This window comes from Diabrotica virgifera, chromosome 2 (assembly GCF_917563875.1).
Source record: "Diabrotica virgifera virgifera chromosome 2, PGI_DIABVI_V3a".
NCBI classification, from domain to species: domain Eukaryota; kingdom Metazoa; phylum Arthropoda; class Insecta; order Coleoptera; family Chrysomelidae; genus Diabrotica; species Diabrotica virgifera.
In genome coordinates, this window is record NC_065444.1 from 10901626 (window position 1) to 10918554 (window position 16929).

At 33.6% G+C, this 16929-nt stretch overlaps 1 protein-coding gene across 3 annotated transcripts in view; it reads left to right on the forward strand.

Moving 5' to 3' along the window:
* LOC126879961 (serine-rich adhesin for platelets) overlaps positions 1–16929 on the forward strand; it is a 960737-nt gene that overhangs the window by 116963 nt on the left and 826845 nt on the right. The window contains exon 2 of one of the 3 annotated variants that reach the window (XM_050643382.1): positions 13445–13540. The exons of 1 other annotated variant lie outside the window; for it this stretch is intronic. In XM_050643382.1, the coding sequence (XP_050499339.1) occupies positions 13527–13540 (14 nt within the window). In that variant the 5' untranslated portion in view covers positions 13445–13526. Of the gene's footprint in view, positions 1–13403; positions 13541–16929 lie in introns of those variants that run through there. One more of the 3 variants, XM_050643381.1, reaches the window with a different exon arrangement.

The following is a 16929-nucleotide window of genomic DNA, read 5'->3' on the forward strand; positions in this document are numbered from 1 at the left end:
AAATGTCAAACTTGCTTTTGTTTTCTTATAATAGATTCATTTATCTATAAGAAAAGAAAACTACATATTTTTCCAGTTGTAGACTTTTTTTAGGTAAACTTACTACAAGTGTACCTTTTAACGTTAAAGACACAAATATTCTCATTTGAAAGTTGTGTAATTATTTAAACAATCTTTATTTAAACAAATTTAAAATATCTGTTATCATAAATAAATTAATTTATTATAACAAAACAAAAGCGACTTTGACATTTAATAATGCGTTAGTTAGATGGCTCTACTCGAGTTACTTGGGAACAAAAAAAGAAGGAAGGAAATTGCTCCATGGGAAGCCGAGAAAATGCATTTTTTTTAACGTATACCGATTTTGAACTTTTATTTTTGGCAATTTTCACTCGTAATGTCGATAGTTTTTATTATAATAATATATATTATGAGTATTTTAAAGATATGAAAATTGGTGTAGAGAAAGAGGACAAAAACAAAAGGTGATGGTTTCATAATTATGATCCTATTGTTTATATCTTTGCCGTAAATGCAGGTTAACTTTGACCGGTTGAATCTCAGGAACCCCTTTTCACAATTAAACGTGTTTGCTTTTAAAAGAAGCACCCTGCCGCTTTTTTCCAATACCGTTTTCATGATTTAATTTCATTTAATATTTCCCGAGATATTCTATTTGTTTATAAGCCAAAAAATTGTTTATAATTTTAAAATATTCACAAGGGCGTTTAAATAGTCCAATTTCAATTCTGTAAACTACATTAGATAGGTACAGCGTCTTTTTATACAAAAATCATAGTTATTCTTATGTATCGCGATTATTGTGGTTATTATAGCGTCCGTAAATTTTTAATTAACAATTCAATTGTTGCTAAACTTTACATTCAATTTCCATCGGCTTCTGGAATTATAATCTATGCGAGAGCAGCTTTTATATTACCAAGTTATTTAATTATTGATAAACTTACTTATCTAAAATTTTAGTTGAAAATAAAAGATTTTGTTGGAAAAACCCGCATTTTCCGGGAAAAATTTTCGTCGAAGTAAATCGGGAAAAATGCATAATTTTATTATGGTGAATTTTTATTTGGGTGTTTTTGGTGTAAAGTTAAAATCTTTGAAATTATAGAGCAAAAATTGAAAAATTTGTTTATAAAAAAAGTAACACACTATCTGCGGATTTTGATACCTATATTATTAATACAATCATAAGATTCGATTGCAGCTATAAAATTGCTGGTAAATAACTTTTCCCAAAAATGGCCTATTCACCGATAATCTGCCCAGACTAACTTTAAAGTACATAAAATGAATCCAAAAGTGCATAAACATGCCAAAATGAGTATGTTAAGGGCAAGATTTTATTATAAATAGGGGTGTTTAAGGTCACTGCACACGAATACGTAATCAGAACCGACCCCGGAAGCACCTGGTGCTCAGAGTTACTGAAATGCACGTTATCTGGAGTTTCAAGCATTGAAACCCCAATTGATACAAACTTTGGGATTTGGGATCGCTAAAGACGAATACGTCATGAGAACCGGCCCCTGGAGTACCTTGTGTTCAAGGTCACTGCTGAGACACGTCATCCTCTGGAGTTTCGAGGGTTTTTGGCACTAAATTACGACTATAAGATCAGAATGGACCTACAGGATACCCAGTACCTAGGGTGTCTGATATGCACGTCATTATTTTTTTGAGAAAAAAGGAATTTTGAGGTTTCCGACACTAAATTAATGCAAATAGATAACTTGGGGGTTCTTGGGGTTGCCGAATACGAATAAACTATCAGAACCAAGGTCTGAAATCCGAAACCGCCGAAATTCCAGAAGATGACGTTCATATAAGTTACCCTGGGCACTAGGTGCTCCGTGAAGTGGTTTTAATGTCATATTCATATTTAGCAACCCAAAAATCGCTCGAATAATCTGTTTGTATCAATTTAGTGCCGAAAACACTGGAAACTCCAGAAGATGACGTGCCTCCGCAGTGCCCCCGGGGCACCAAGTGGTACGAAGGTCTGTTATATAATGACGTATTAGTGTTCAGTCATCCCAAAAACCCCGAGTAATCTCTTTGCATCAATTAATCAATAGTGCTGAAAACCACCTAAGCCCCAGATGACGTGCATTACCAGTAACCCTGGTCATCAGTTGGTACCCCGTCAAAATAGGCCCGTCGAAAAAGCTCCAACAAAATAGCCCCGACATAATATCCCGCACACAAAACAGCTCCGACAAAATAGCCTGCCGACAAAATAGCCGCGAAACAATAGCTCGCCCACAAAATAGAACCGACAAAACAGTCCCGCCAAAAAAGCCCCCTTCAGAATTCATCATGAATAATCCCTTAAAAATACATTTTTTCGGAAATAGCAATTATCCTCTATTTAGATGTTTATCTTAACTACATTAAATAAAAATGGTCTTTTCAGAGAACTCGAACCCTGTGTCTTCTGTTAGCAAAAACCAGGAAAAAAATTCCTGGTTTTTCCTCACTATGGAATCACTAACACAAGAATTTTACTGTTACCATTGCGTGTGGTTGTCCTTTTAAAGACGGATCACATGCTATGATTTTTTTGTGACGGATATTCTTAAGTTGATTTCGTGTAATCGAATGAACTATCTTTCAATAAAGTCGTCCCGCAACTCATAAATATTGGCAATGTCATTTTAAAGTCTTCTACTTTAAAATGTATAAATGTCTGAATTGCCGATATAAATGAGTCAGATTAAATAAATTATTAGAAGAATTTTTTTACTAAGCAACAACATTTTTGTTTAATTCATTAATATTTTTTGTATTTTGACAACGACACCAAATTTGGGGACGTCGGAACGTTAATAAAATCATTTTTTTAAGTTAAATTGTGGCTTATTTCCCAATTACAATAGTGATGTAAAATAAATGATACTCCGTTAAAAGTTAAAACTTATTATTGGGGGTGTTTTCGCCGGGGCTATTTTGACGGGGCTGCTTTGACCGGGCCATTTTGACGGGTCACGCATCAGTTGTATCGGGGGTCGGTTCTGGTTAAGTATTCGTGTTCAGTGACTCCAAAAACACTATGAATAACAAAATATGGCCCTTAATATACTTATTTTGACATGTTTATGCACTTGTGGATGCATTTTATGCACTTTAAAGTGCAATTATACATTTGTACCCATTGTTGTATGGTAGACTTTCTTCGTGACATCATCCTGAAAACAATGCAAAAAATTGTAAATCTCTATGTGCTGTATTTAAAAATAATTTTATTACAGTGTTTTTACTGCTAAATGCCCTGGTTTATACATATTAAACTTTATTTCAACATTCAGCTCCTTTCCCATTGTAAATCCAATAAGATTGGCGCTGCCAAAAAAATTTATTTGCGTACATTGTATTGTACATGATTGCGTTCTAGCCTAATTAACTAGTTAGAATTAAGTAGCTACGTAGAATTAAGTAGGAAAATTTAAACAGTGTGTTTAGAGGAGAATTACTGAAATGAAAATGTTATTGTTGGCTAGCTACACACGACACCTCACATACTAGATTTGAACTAATGTGATAAAGTTATATTTTTTTATTTATTGTCAAAATTTTTAAGAATTATTGACATCGCAAATTTTCTTTATATCAAATACAGGGTGAGTCAAAACGCAAGTACATTATTTTCTCAGTAATGTTAAATGGAACAACCTGTATTTTATATCATTATCTATTGAAAAGTAACATTACCGTACTTTAATTTTTATATAATATTCTCTATGTCCAAATTTATTAGTTTTCTAGATATTTTCATTTTTCAGAGCAAATTATTTTAGGTGTCTAAATTTATCTTAATTTTAAATAAGCCATGATTGAATTGACAATTGACGATTACTGATTATCAATCCAGTAATCAATGTAACAATGTAGCAAATAAAGAAATAAAAATAATTTATTAGTAATACATTTTGCAAAAAAACACAACCCAAACATGCAACATTTTTGAAACAATTAAACACTACTTTTTTATGTAAATGTATGTAATAAAGAAAGAAAATTAGTAATAAATTTTACAAAAAAACACACAAACACAAAATACAACATTTTGTGAAGACAATTAAACACTACTTTTGTATTAACAATGTAACAAATAAACAACGAAAAATAATTTATCAGTAATACATTCTGCAAAAAAAAAACATGGGGGCCCTTTCTGTGAACTTTAAAAGGCTCAAAGATAGCCTTTTTCTTACGCATTTGGAAGATTTTTTTTTCTCGGCTCCCTTTAGACCAAAATGATTTAGAAAACGTAATGTTTTAGCTCCTGATACCTAATTTTCACGTGAATTTTTTCAACATGTCAAATGTCAACGCGACATTTGGGCAAAAATTAAAGTAGACTCATTTTTACCACAAATTATACCATTAGCTGTTGGGAAATCGGTAGAACCTCCCCATAAAATTATAGAAAAATTAAAAACATTGGTCATATGAAAATATTTTTAAATTGATAACAAATAAATAAAACAAAATTCTTATAGAACAGACTGATTTCGTACTATTGAAAATTAAATTCACTTTTTTAAGATATTGATTTCCCGGAAGAATAATTCTAATAGCAAATCTCAAATCTTCTTTGGTATCTCGACATCTAAGGTAAATACCTTTAGAATAATTCCAAGAGACTTTCTTTTTATCATCGTTTAGGAGCCGCTGCGTCTATATAAAAATCTTAATTCTCTATTTGGTAGAAACGTTCGCAGACTCAACTTTCATAGATAAATTTATGTTTTTAGATGAATTTACAACATACTTAATTGAGTTCCTCGTATTTATAAAGTTTTTTGTTATCAATTACCGTAAATGAATTTACCGAGAAATTTTATTGTTAATTATACATTCCTGAATAATTACGAAATGTCAATGTCATTTATTCGTAATTATATAACCTGATATATGTATCAATAATGATTATTCTCGCAAATTTGCATGCAGTTTTTCCTTATTGCAGATATAATAATAAAACGGTGTATTGTAAAAAAGCGATTAAACATACTATCACTTATTGATTACTATTTACTGCATAGCTATAACACATTAACCTTTAAGGAAGGTAATTATGAAGTATGTATTACAATTTACAATAGAGCAACATACGCAACTAACATAGATTTTGATATCTGCTTATATAATATTTTTAATATTAAATAAGTGATAATGTAATAGAGATTATTTCATTCATAGGAGATTCTGACTAATAGAAAGCTACAGAAATCTGAATTAAATCGATAATAATTTTTGATAATCTCCCGTCGTTAAGTATATTACGTCAGATGCCCTTCGTTGCTAAGAAAAAATACATTCAGTGACATTGATGACAATTAATGTTTTAAAAATTATAAAAGTGATAACTTTCAATCGTCAAATATTTATAAAAACTGTGTGTTTAATGGTACTTATATAAATAAATTACAATAAAATTTTGGTTTTGAACAGTTTTATTCATGAAATAATCGCAACAAATTGCACTCGACTTCTGAAATTAATATAGAATTTTTGCTCTCGTGACACTTTGACATAATTTCACTCGCCTTCGGCTTGTGAAATTAAAACTGTCAAAGTGTCACTCGGGAAAAATTCAATAATTTCAGAGCTCTTGTGCAATTACGACTGATAATTTTTCAAAATCCTGAAAATGTTATGATTGATTTTTGCAATATGATCAAGTTTAAAATATGATTTACATAGCATTGCACGGAGTGACCAACTATCTCGGGAATTGTTTATAATTTAATGTTTATTTTAATTTACCTACTTAAGTCTTCTCTGAAATTTAAAGATTTTTCACTACGGTGTCAGTACAACCGTAAATACCTTTTGCGAATTGTCTAGTAAATTTTAACAGAGGCGTAGCAAGGCCGGTTTAACATTGCTCCTTCCTTAAGAGATAGTTTCCCCTGGAGACTTGTCTGACCGGTACTGGCCCCTATAAATTCCTCCATAAGTTATTAGTGAGGTCAGCTACTTGTTGGACATTGTTTACTTCTACATCTTCTTCTACGTCTTGGTCTCCTTTGAATGGCACCGGACCTTCCCAGAACTGAAGGAACGTGTGACAACAACCCTTAAGCTTCTTTGGATCATATGGATGTATGGACCAACTCGTGCATATCATCCCCTCTTTTATAATTTGCTCGCATAATCTTCACCAGTTACATCTTCGCCAGATCACCAGGAAGTCCCACATCGCATCCAAAACGAATTTTGATGGTATTTGGCCCGTAGATTCATTAACAGCTGATCTATAGACCATTGCGAAGAGCGGAAGGCACTGGTCACATCTTTGTAAAATATTGCCATTATTTATTCGCACTATCTCCATAGCGGATTGCGGGTGCTAGGCTGTTTTCCTAATTTTCTTCATGCCTCTTCATTAGGTACCGTCTCCTCTAAGGAGGTTGGTAATTATCACAGCTATTTTCACTCTTCATACCTAGTCCATCGCAGATTCTGTAGGATAGATTGCTATCAAGGTTCCTTCCTTGGTAGCTATGGATTTCCAATATCACCCCAAAATCGGCTGTTATACTCGTTGACCAAATATTTACAATAGTGCCCTTATGGTCTGGAATTGCGTAGAACCCGATTCCAGTTTCACTTTCTAGAAATAGCCAGGAAATGTCCGAAGCTATTTTTTAAACATTTTAACATTGTATTGTGTGATTGGAACCTATCTTTTTCAATAAGATCCATTACTCATGGCAGTACAGTTCTTACATCAACATTTTACATTGTCGGAACTATGGATTCAATAAAACCGTTCCCGAATTCTCTGAAGGGTTTTCTTTACACTGAAATGCTCTCCTGATTGGCTGTCGTGTAACTGACGAAATACTTCCGCTGTTCTGCTCTTTCGAATCACCAAAATCTCTTCTCAGAACCATCATCATTTTCCAGTACTCGTTTAAACAATTCGTCCTCCATGACAAAGAAGTTCCACTGGGTCCAGTATGTTTTAACTACTGAGCAAAGGTTTGATATTTCTTGCCAAGAGGGTTGACAGTTATCTTCTTTCCATTTTCGAATTTTCTGTAAAACTGGATCTTTCTCTTGTTTTTCTCTGATGTCAGTAGACTTCCACTCCTCGTTGACCACCGTTGTTCTTGTACTTAGAACACCATTCCGTTCGTCATAATATCTGTTAAGTTTAAGTTTCATCGAAGAAAGCCATAAAGCAATTGCAGAACTACGCATCGAACAACCACTCTTCTGTAACCAAACATTAAAGTTTAGTACCACATTAAGGCTAGGAATAATCACAGTCTTATAAATTTATAAATTTAACTATTTCTGTGCTGAAAATTTTAATAGAAAAGAAATAACAAAAATGGTTCAAGATTCCACAGCAAACATAAAATTTCTGCAGAATTGATTTTTACAAGTACCTAAATGCTTATTTTAGCTAGACCTATAAATTATTTTCTTTAAGAGACTAAATTTTCAATCTAGTGGCATATAAAACAACATAATGTTACTCTACATCCCACCAGGCTGAAAACAATGGGAACCTTCTCTGGTTACACCTCCGAGGCTTCTACAATTTGCAAGCCATAACGGATGCTGAGACTAAGGAAGATGAGGGAATTTTACAATTTATAATTCACGACCAGTACCTTCCGGATAGCCATGCTGATCGCCAACATCCGGAACGGACAGGCACCTTAAGAAGAAGAAGATAATTACGTGCCATCTGCTCAGCGCGGTAAAGTTCCAACGAGAATGGTTCCCTTCGTACTCCAATCAGTGTAAACATGTAAATCAAAAGTGAATAACCATTTTCAATTGCGTTGAAAAACGAAAATAAAGCCGCACCATATTCTAGTCCAATCAGAGAGTGCAGCAAGCACCTCTACCGGTTTCGAAACTTATTAGTCTCTCATCAGGAGGCACATATGCTGCTTTCTCTGATCCAACCAAAAGAAACCCCAGTAAACTTGAGTAAACATGATTTACATGTTTACTCTGATTGGAGTACGAAGGGAACCATTGGAGTACGAAATTGAAAATGGTTATTCATTTTTGGAACCATTCTCGTTGGAACTTAACCACGCTGAGCAGATGGGACGTGAATTATTATAAATTGTAAAATTTCCTCATCTTCCTTAGCTCAGTATCCGTTATGGCTTGCAAATTGTAGAAGCCTCGGAGGTGTAACCAGAGAAGGTTCCCATTGTTTTCAATCTGGTGGGATGTAGAGTAACATTATGTTGTTTTATATGCCATTAGATTGAAAACTTAGTCTTTTAAAGAAAATAATTTATAGGTCTAGCTAAAATAAGCATTTAGGTACTTGTACAAATCAATTCTGCAGAAATTTTATGTTTGCTGTGGAATCTTGAACCATTTTTGTTGTTTATTTTCTATTAAAGTCTTTTGATAGCAGTTGCCGCTAGGGCATCTATGCCATTTCGTTCGTTGCAATCCGTGACTGCACGCCGGGGTTTGTTTTGGTTGGATCAGAGAGAGCAGCATATGTGCCTCCTGATGAGAGACTATTAAGTTCCGAAACCGGTAGAGGTGCTTGGCTGCACTCTCTGATTGGACTAGAATATGGTGCGGCAGTATTTTCGTTTGAAAATACAGCCGCATTCTTTGTATTTTCGTAAATTGAAAATGTTTATTCATTTTTTATTTTCTTTAAGTTCGTTGCCCTTGGCTTCTTTGTAAAATAAGGTGCAGAATCGCCAAAAATCTATTAAAGTAATTCAAAACATAACCTTTTCAAACTCTCGAGACGTCCCAGTCATTTGCATTATTTATATAAAACAAGCTAAATACCCTCGATCCTTACGGCTTACTATGTCTCGGTCCCGTCGGGCCAACGAAGTATAATCGAATTAGTAACTTTGTTAAGCTATAAAAGTATTCTCATTGTGGGAATACTTTTTTAGTCATTATACAGGGTGTCAAAAACTCTCCTGACAAACGAAGACAGGAGATTCGTCAGATAATTTTAAGAATTTAACCCAATTTACCTAGTATGAAAATGCTTCCTAAGGGAGCTAGAGGCTCCCTTAGGAAGATCGGAGCTCTTTGAAGATCGTGCCTTGTAAGTAGTGTTTTCTTAAATACCTCCAAAACGCTTCTATTTAGAAAAACAAAAATTGGTATGCGTATTTATTTTCTAGAGATAAATCGATTCCATCATTTCCGAATTTTTAGTACCGGCCATAGGCGTCTGTTTTGGGTAGGGCAACGGATATTTTATTGCATTACATTTTCTAATTCAACAATAAAACACTGAAAACGTTTGTTTTCTATACTTACACAAAAGTTATTACAACTATGTGACTACAGCTGTTTCCGCAGAGTGCCTTCCTCAAGTGATTTAGTTTATTATGTGTTTGCCTTTTTAAAGTCTTTAACTGATGAGGTTGAGGAGTGGGGAGCTGTTTGTCTCGAGTTTGTCATTCAAAATTATATCTGTATTTTTCAATTTATTAATTTCCATAGATTCTAATAAAGATAGCTTAAGGCCTTTATTTTGAATACGCAGAATTTGAAACTGTTCTTTAAAAGAATGATTATGATCTAGAACAGTGGTTCTCAATCTTTTTGAGTCATGTACCACAAAATACTTTTTAATATTTTTGGTACCACCTAACGCCCGGTTTCATAATCTACTTAAAGTGAACATTAACTAAAGTTCACTTTAACGTTGGCATTTACCCATATGAATTGCATAGATAAAGGTACCAACTTAAAATTTAAAGTTCGCATTAACTGATTATAAAACCGAGCGTAACTGAAATAACTACCTATCTAGATAGGTAATTTAATTAACTGTAATAGTGGTGATTTTGAGAGTTTTGCGTTTTGTGTACCACCGCAAATAATGATATGTACCACCAGTGGTACATGTACCACAGATTGAGAACCGCTGATCTAGAAGGTGAAGTGCGTAGAAGTGTCTGTTTCTATATTGTTGAAAGCTCTTTCGTGTTCTGCTATCCGTTTGTCAAAGGTACTGCCAGTTTGACCGATGTAAGTTTTCGGACAGTCACCACAAATTAGTTTGTAAACACCACTCTTTAGTTGTTTTCTCTTTCGCCTCTTATTGTTCTTAATATATTTGCTTAAGTTGTTGTTAGTTCTAAAAGCTGCTGTTATTCCTTTCTTTTTTATATATCTGGCTATTTTTGTTGTTATCTTGTCAGTATATGTGATAGAGCAGAAGGCACTAGGTTCTTTCTGTGGTGGTGGATAGATTAATTTCAGGACTTTCTTATGGAGATTTTGGTTTAAAATTTTGTTAATTGTTTGTTCGTTATAGCCATTGTTTTCTGCTATTTGTTTAATGATGTTCAGTTCTATCTCGAAGTTATTTTTTGACATGGGAATTTCTGTCAGTCTATGTGTCATGCTATGGTAGGCAGCTAATTTGTGTTGTAGAGAATGGAATGATGAATTGTGTATAGTTGTGTCAGTATGGGTAGTTTATGATATACGGAGAACTCATGTTTGTTGTGTAGTATGGTACTTGTTACATCTAGAAAGTTTATGGACTTATTCTGTTCTGTTTCCATTGTAAACTCAATGTTACTATGAAGTGAATTAATGTATGAGAGAAATTGGTCAAGTTGCCTGTTAGTTCCTGTAAAGCATACTAATAGATCAGTGGTTCTCGATCTTTTTGAGTCATGTACCACAAAATACTTTTTAATATTTTTGGTACCACCTAACGCCCGGTTTCATAATCTACTTAAAGTGAACATTAACTAAAGTTCACTTTAACGTTGGCATTTACCCATATGAATTGCATAGATAAAGGTACCAACTTAAAATTTAAAGTTCGCATTAACTGATTATGAAACCGAGCGTAACTGAAATAACTACCTATCTAGATAGGTAATCTAACTAACTGTAATAGTGGTGATTTTGAGAGTTTTGCGTTTTGTGTACCACCGAAAATAATGATATGTACCACCAGTGGTACATGTACCACAGATTGAGAACCGCTGTAATAGCTCATCCACGTATCTCCACCAATATAAGAACTGTTTAAATACGGGATATTTAGAAATTATCAACTATACACAATTCATCATCCCATCCTACACAACACAAATTAGCTGCCTACCATAGCATGATACATAGACTAACAGAAATTCCCATGTCAAAATATAATTTCGAGATAGAACTGAACATCATTAAACAAATAGCAGTAAACAATGGCTATAACGAACAAACAATTAACAAAATTTTAAACCAAAACTCCCTAAGAAAGCCTTGAAATTAGTATATCCACCACCACAAAAAGAACTCAGTACATTCTGCTCTACCACATATACTGACAAGATAACAACAAAAATAGCCAGATATATAAAAAAAGAAAGGAACAACACCAGCTTTTAGAACTAACAACAACTTAAGCAAATATATTAAGAACAATAAGAGCCGAAAGAGAAAACAACTACAGAGTGGTGTTTACAAACTAACTTGTGGTGACTGTCAGAAAACTTGCATCGGTCAAACTGGCAAAACCTTTGACAAACGGATAGCAGAACACAAAAAGGCTTTCAACAATAGAAAAACAGACACTTCTACATACGCACTTCACCTTCTAGATCATAATCATTCTTTTAAGGAACAGTTTCAAATTCTGCATATTCAAAATAAAGGCCTTAAGCTATCTTTATTAGAATCTATGGAAATTAATAAATTGAAAAATACGGATATAATTCTGAATGACCAACTCGAGACAAACAGCTCCCCACTCCTCAACCTCTTCAGTTAAAGACTTTAAAAAGGCAAACACATAATAAACTAAATCACTTGAGAAAGGCACTCTGCCGAAACAGCTGTAGTCATATAGTTGTAATAAATTTTGTGGAAGTATAGAAAACAAACGTTTTCAGTGTTTTATTTTTAGATAAAATGAACTTCCATCAAGTAACGGTCGAATCCATCAATTATTTTTTGATTTAATTATTAAGCATTTTTGACACTAGATTATTAAATTATGAGGTATTCTAGTACTAAAAGGTACTATTGCTTTAAGTCGGTAGGACAAACCTTTTATTACAAAAATCGCTTAAAATTTTTTTGTTTTTGAAATTAAAAAAAAAATTCACAAAACACCCATGTATTTTACAGACTTAAAGCAAGAATATCTTTTAGTACTAGAATACCTTGCAATTTAATAATCTAGTGTCAAAAATACTTAAAAGTTAAAGACAAAAAAGTTATGCGATAAAGTAGCCGTTGACCTATCCAAGACAGATGCCTATGATCGATAATCCTCCTCCTCCAAGTGCCTCCTCTATTGAGGTTGGCGATCAATATGGCAACTTTCTCCCTGTGCTGGCCTTGATGAATTAAGTCATTCCTTGTTGTGTGGGTCCAATCTCTGATATTTCGTAGACAAGATTTTTTCTTTCTTCCTATACCCTCTTACCTTCGAATTTGCCTTCTAATATTACCTGGAGCTGCTCAAATTTCCTATGGCGCATTATGTGTCCTAGATATGACGTCTTTCTAATTTTGATTGTAAAGCAAGGCCGATCTAATATTGCTCCCTCCTTAAGAGATAGTATCTCCTGGAGACTTGTCTGGCTGGAAATGGCCCCTATAAATTCCATAAAGTAATTATTGAGGTCATGTAGGTACTTGTGTCCTATATAATGACGAGTGTTCATTATTTCTAGTACTTCTTCATTCGAAGTTCTGCTGGTCCAACTTATTCTTAGCATTCGGCGGTACATCCATATTTTGAATGAATTCAGTTTGCTGGCGTCATACTGTTTTAATATCCAGGTCTCACAGCTATATACTAAAAGATACCACACATAACACTTTACTGTTCTCAATCTTATTGTGACTGAGCTTTGGGTTACAGAGCATTTTACGCATGATCATGAAACCAGACCTTGCTATTTCAATGCGTCTTCTAACTTCTTTTGAGTGGTCTAGCTGACTGTTCAGCTCTCTGCTCAGGTATATCAAGCTTTGGAAACTCTGAACAGCGATGCCGTTTATTTGTATGTTAGGTGTAATTTGTTCAATGGGGTTCTTGTGGAATATCATGATTTTGGTTTTGGAAAGGTTAATGTCCAAGCCCAGCCTGTGACTTTCTTCTGATCATATGATGACCGATACTAGAAATTCGCAATTGATGGAATACTTTCATCTCAGGAAGATAAACAAGCGTACCAGTTTCCGTTTTTCTAAATAGAAGCGTTATGGAGGTATTTAAAAGGAACTAATTACAAGACACCATATTCAAAGAGCTCTAGCTCCCTTAAGAAGACTAGGTGAATTTGGTTAAATTGTCTTAAAATTATCTGAGGAATCTCCTATTTTCGTTTGTCAGAAGAGTTTCTAGACACCCTGTATAAGTAAAATCATTGGTCAAAACGAAAAATAAGCTGCTTATATTGATATTTCTTGTTTATCTGTACAGACGTAGTTAGTGATGTGTAAAGTTTTCTTGTGAAAATAATATTCGTTTCCGAAAGGTTTATAGAGGATCTATCTGTGCAGCGATGTCAACAGCAAGGTAAGCATATTTATTTATGAATACGTGTATTTCCGTTTATATTTACATATTCTTTCACTATTTTTTTTTAATTTGTGTACGAAATTATGGAAATTACTATCAGTTTTTCAGATATTTGTAATGATTAACATGTGTAGTAAATTCCGATGTACACCTCTGACCTTACCAAAACCAAGAACAAGAAGAAAAATATATTAAAATAAGTATTTCTAAATACATTTTTATTACTTTCGCGCTGGCGCAAAATTTCGGCTCTAATTATTTTTAAATGTATTAATTTTTTTCGAATTCGGAGAAAACTAATAAGTATTTTTGAAAAATTTAAATGCAGAACGAAAGATTACGTTATTACCGAGGGTCGAAAAAAGATAATAAATAGAATAAATAAAAAGTTTCTTTTGAGTGAGATATTTGAAATCAAAAACCATACTTTTTTTCACCCTTGTAACTAAAATAAACATGTTGTTCTGAAGCTATTTCCTTGCAGCATTTTTAAAATCAACTATTTTCAATTTCAATATTGGCAATACCATCAATTTTTTACTTCTTCTTCTTCTTAAAGTTCCGCTCCTATCGGAGATTGGAAATCATTCTGGCAATTATAATTTTGTTGGTTACGCGCCGGAGTTGTTCAATTGAGCTGCATCCAAACCATTCACGGAGATTGCGTAGCCACGAGATTTTACGTCTTCCTATGCTTCTTTTGCCTTTGATTTTGCCCTGCATTATATTCCTTAATAGTTAGTATTTTTTACCTCTCATGATGTGCCCCAAGTGTTCCAACTTCCTGATTTTTATGGAATTTAAAACTTCGCATTTTTTTTCCTAATTGTTCGAGCATTTGTGCGTTTGTTTTACGATCTGTCCATGATATTTTCAGAATACGTCTATAACACCACGTTTCAGATGCTTCCAGGTTTTTAATGGATTGTTTTAGTGTCCATGCCTCAACCCTATACAAAAGGGTGGAGAAAATATAACAACGAAGCATTCTTATCCGGAGCGTTATATTGATATTGCGATTACAGAAAAGTTTCCTCATTCTGTTAAAAATGGATCGTGCAATTTCAATGCGGCATCTTATTTCTTTTGTCTGATCAGTATCTTCTGTGATCCATGCTCGAAGGTATTTGTACGAAGATATTTGCTCAATTTCTGTATTATCCAGTACTAGTCTAACTCTGATGTTTTGTGTTTTTGTAAATACCATGAACTTGGTTTCCTTCAAATTTATTTTTAGTCCATAATCGTTGCAATGTATATTTAGTTGTTGAGCAAGGTGTTGCAATTCTTCCAGTGTTCCCGCTAGAAGTACGGTATCGTCAGCATATCTTATATTATTAAGTGGCTCACCGTTTATTATTAGGCCTTCATTGACTTCGGCTAATGCTAATTTTGAGATGGCTTCACTATATAAATTAAATAACAATGGTGATAAAATACACTCTTGGCGCACCCCACGACGAATCTGGATATCCTCAGTCAGTTCATTTTCAGCTTTCACTTTTGCTGTTTGATTCCAATAGAGGTTACATATAATTTTCTAATGTCTTTACTGTCTATGTTTTTATTTAACAAAATTTCTTTAAAACGATTATGCTGCACTTTGTCAAATGCCTTCTCAAAATCAATGAAACAGGCATATACTTCCTGATTCATATCTAGGCATCTCTGCGAAAGAACACTTACTGCAAACAGTGCGTCCCGTGTTCCCAGACCTTTCCTACATCCCATTTGTGTATCACTTATGCCTTCGTCTAATTTCTTATGCATTCTATTGTGAATCACTTATTGTAAATTTTTTACTAAGCAACAACATTTTTGTTTAATTTAGTATTATTTTGTATTTTGACAACGACACCCGACTTAAGCGTCGAAACGTTAATAAAATCTTTTTTTTTGGTAAAAATGTGGCTTATTTCCCAGTGAAAATAGTTGATTAAAATAAACATAGCAGTTTTCAGGGACCTTCGGCCCTCGGTAATAAGGTAATCTTTCATTCTGAGTTTAAATTTTTTTAAAATCCCTATTAGTTTTCCCAGGATTAAAAAAATATTACATTTAAAAAGCATTGGAGCCGAAATTTTGCGCCTATCCCCCACGGAAGTATTCATATTAGTATTAGGGATTGTCTTCTTTTCTCACTGTTTCCGGTCTTTCACTTCTTCTCTCGAATCCCTTGTTTCCATTTATTCCAAGTCAGTCCCTACGACATCAAACCACTTTCTTGGTGATCTCTCTCTTTTTTGTCTTCCCATGTTCTTCTGTTGCAGAACTCTTAGCAAGTTTCTTTCTTATGGCATTTTACATATCCCGACCATCTAACTTTCAGTGCACTGAGTTTTTGTTATTTTAGGTCTCGTATAAATCTCTATTAACTTCTGATTTGATCTTCAATGTTATGTCACGTTCGCCTCTCACCATCAAAAATTCTCTCGAGATTTTTCTCTCCTAAATAAACTTTTTCCTTCTTTCGGATTCATTGTCCACGTTTCACATGCATACAACACGGTTGGTCTCGCTATTATACATTAATTAAAGAAAAATTTGAATAAAAAAAATTTGGTGGAATACGATAACGCATACCAGTCATTTTTCTATATTCAAAAGAAAATTCCAACTTTTAAATTATTGTTTTGGATCAGAGACATGGACACTGTCGAAAAGCGATGAGTATCTATTAGGTACGTTTGAACGAAAAATCCTTAGACACATATATATGGGGGTGAAAAAGAAATGACGTATGGCGCAGAAGATATAATTTTGAACTATACGCTTCATACTACGAACCCGACGTCATACCATACATAAAGATCAGACGTCTGCGCTGGATGGGCCATGTTGAACGGATGTTGGATACTGAAACACCAAAACATATAATGAGGCAGACACCAGTAGGGAGAAGGTCAAGGGAAAGACCCAAACTTAGATACATGGAACAAGTGGAACAAGATCTGAAAACACTTAAGATTACCAACTGGAAAAACAAAGCAACGGTCAAAAAAATTTAGTTCGTAATATTGATTAACAGTGATTATTAAATAGTATTTCGTTGTAACAACAATTTAATTTTTTGTTTCAACGAACTTTTAGACATTGACGGATGTATTTGGTTAATGCCACAATGATTGAATAATAATTGTGAAAATAATTAGAGCACATTAATCAATAGGTAACACTCATTGGGTCTATTGAATAAAAATAAGTATGTGCTTTTAATTCCTCGTATTTAAGTATTAACTTAAATAGTAATTAAAAAAAAGCATTAAAAAAATGACTCTATTCAATTACTATTAAGTAAATACTTAAATTCTTGTAAGTAAAAGCAAATACTTCTTTTTATTTAATAGACCCAATTTATTCAGCCAATAACTTAGTTTCGTATATTT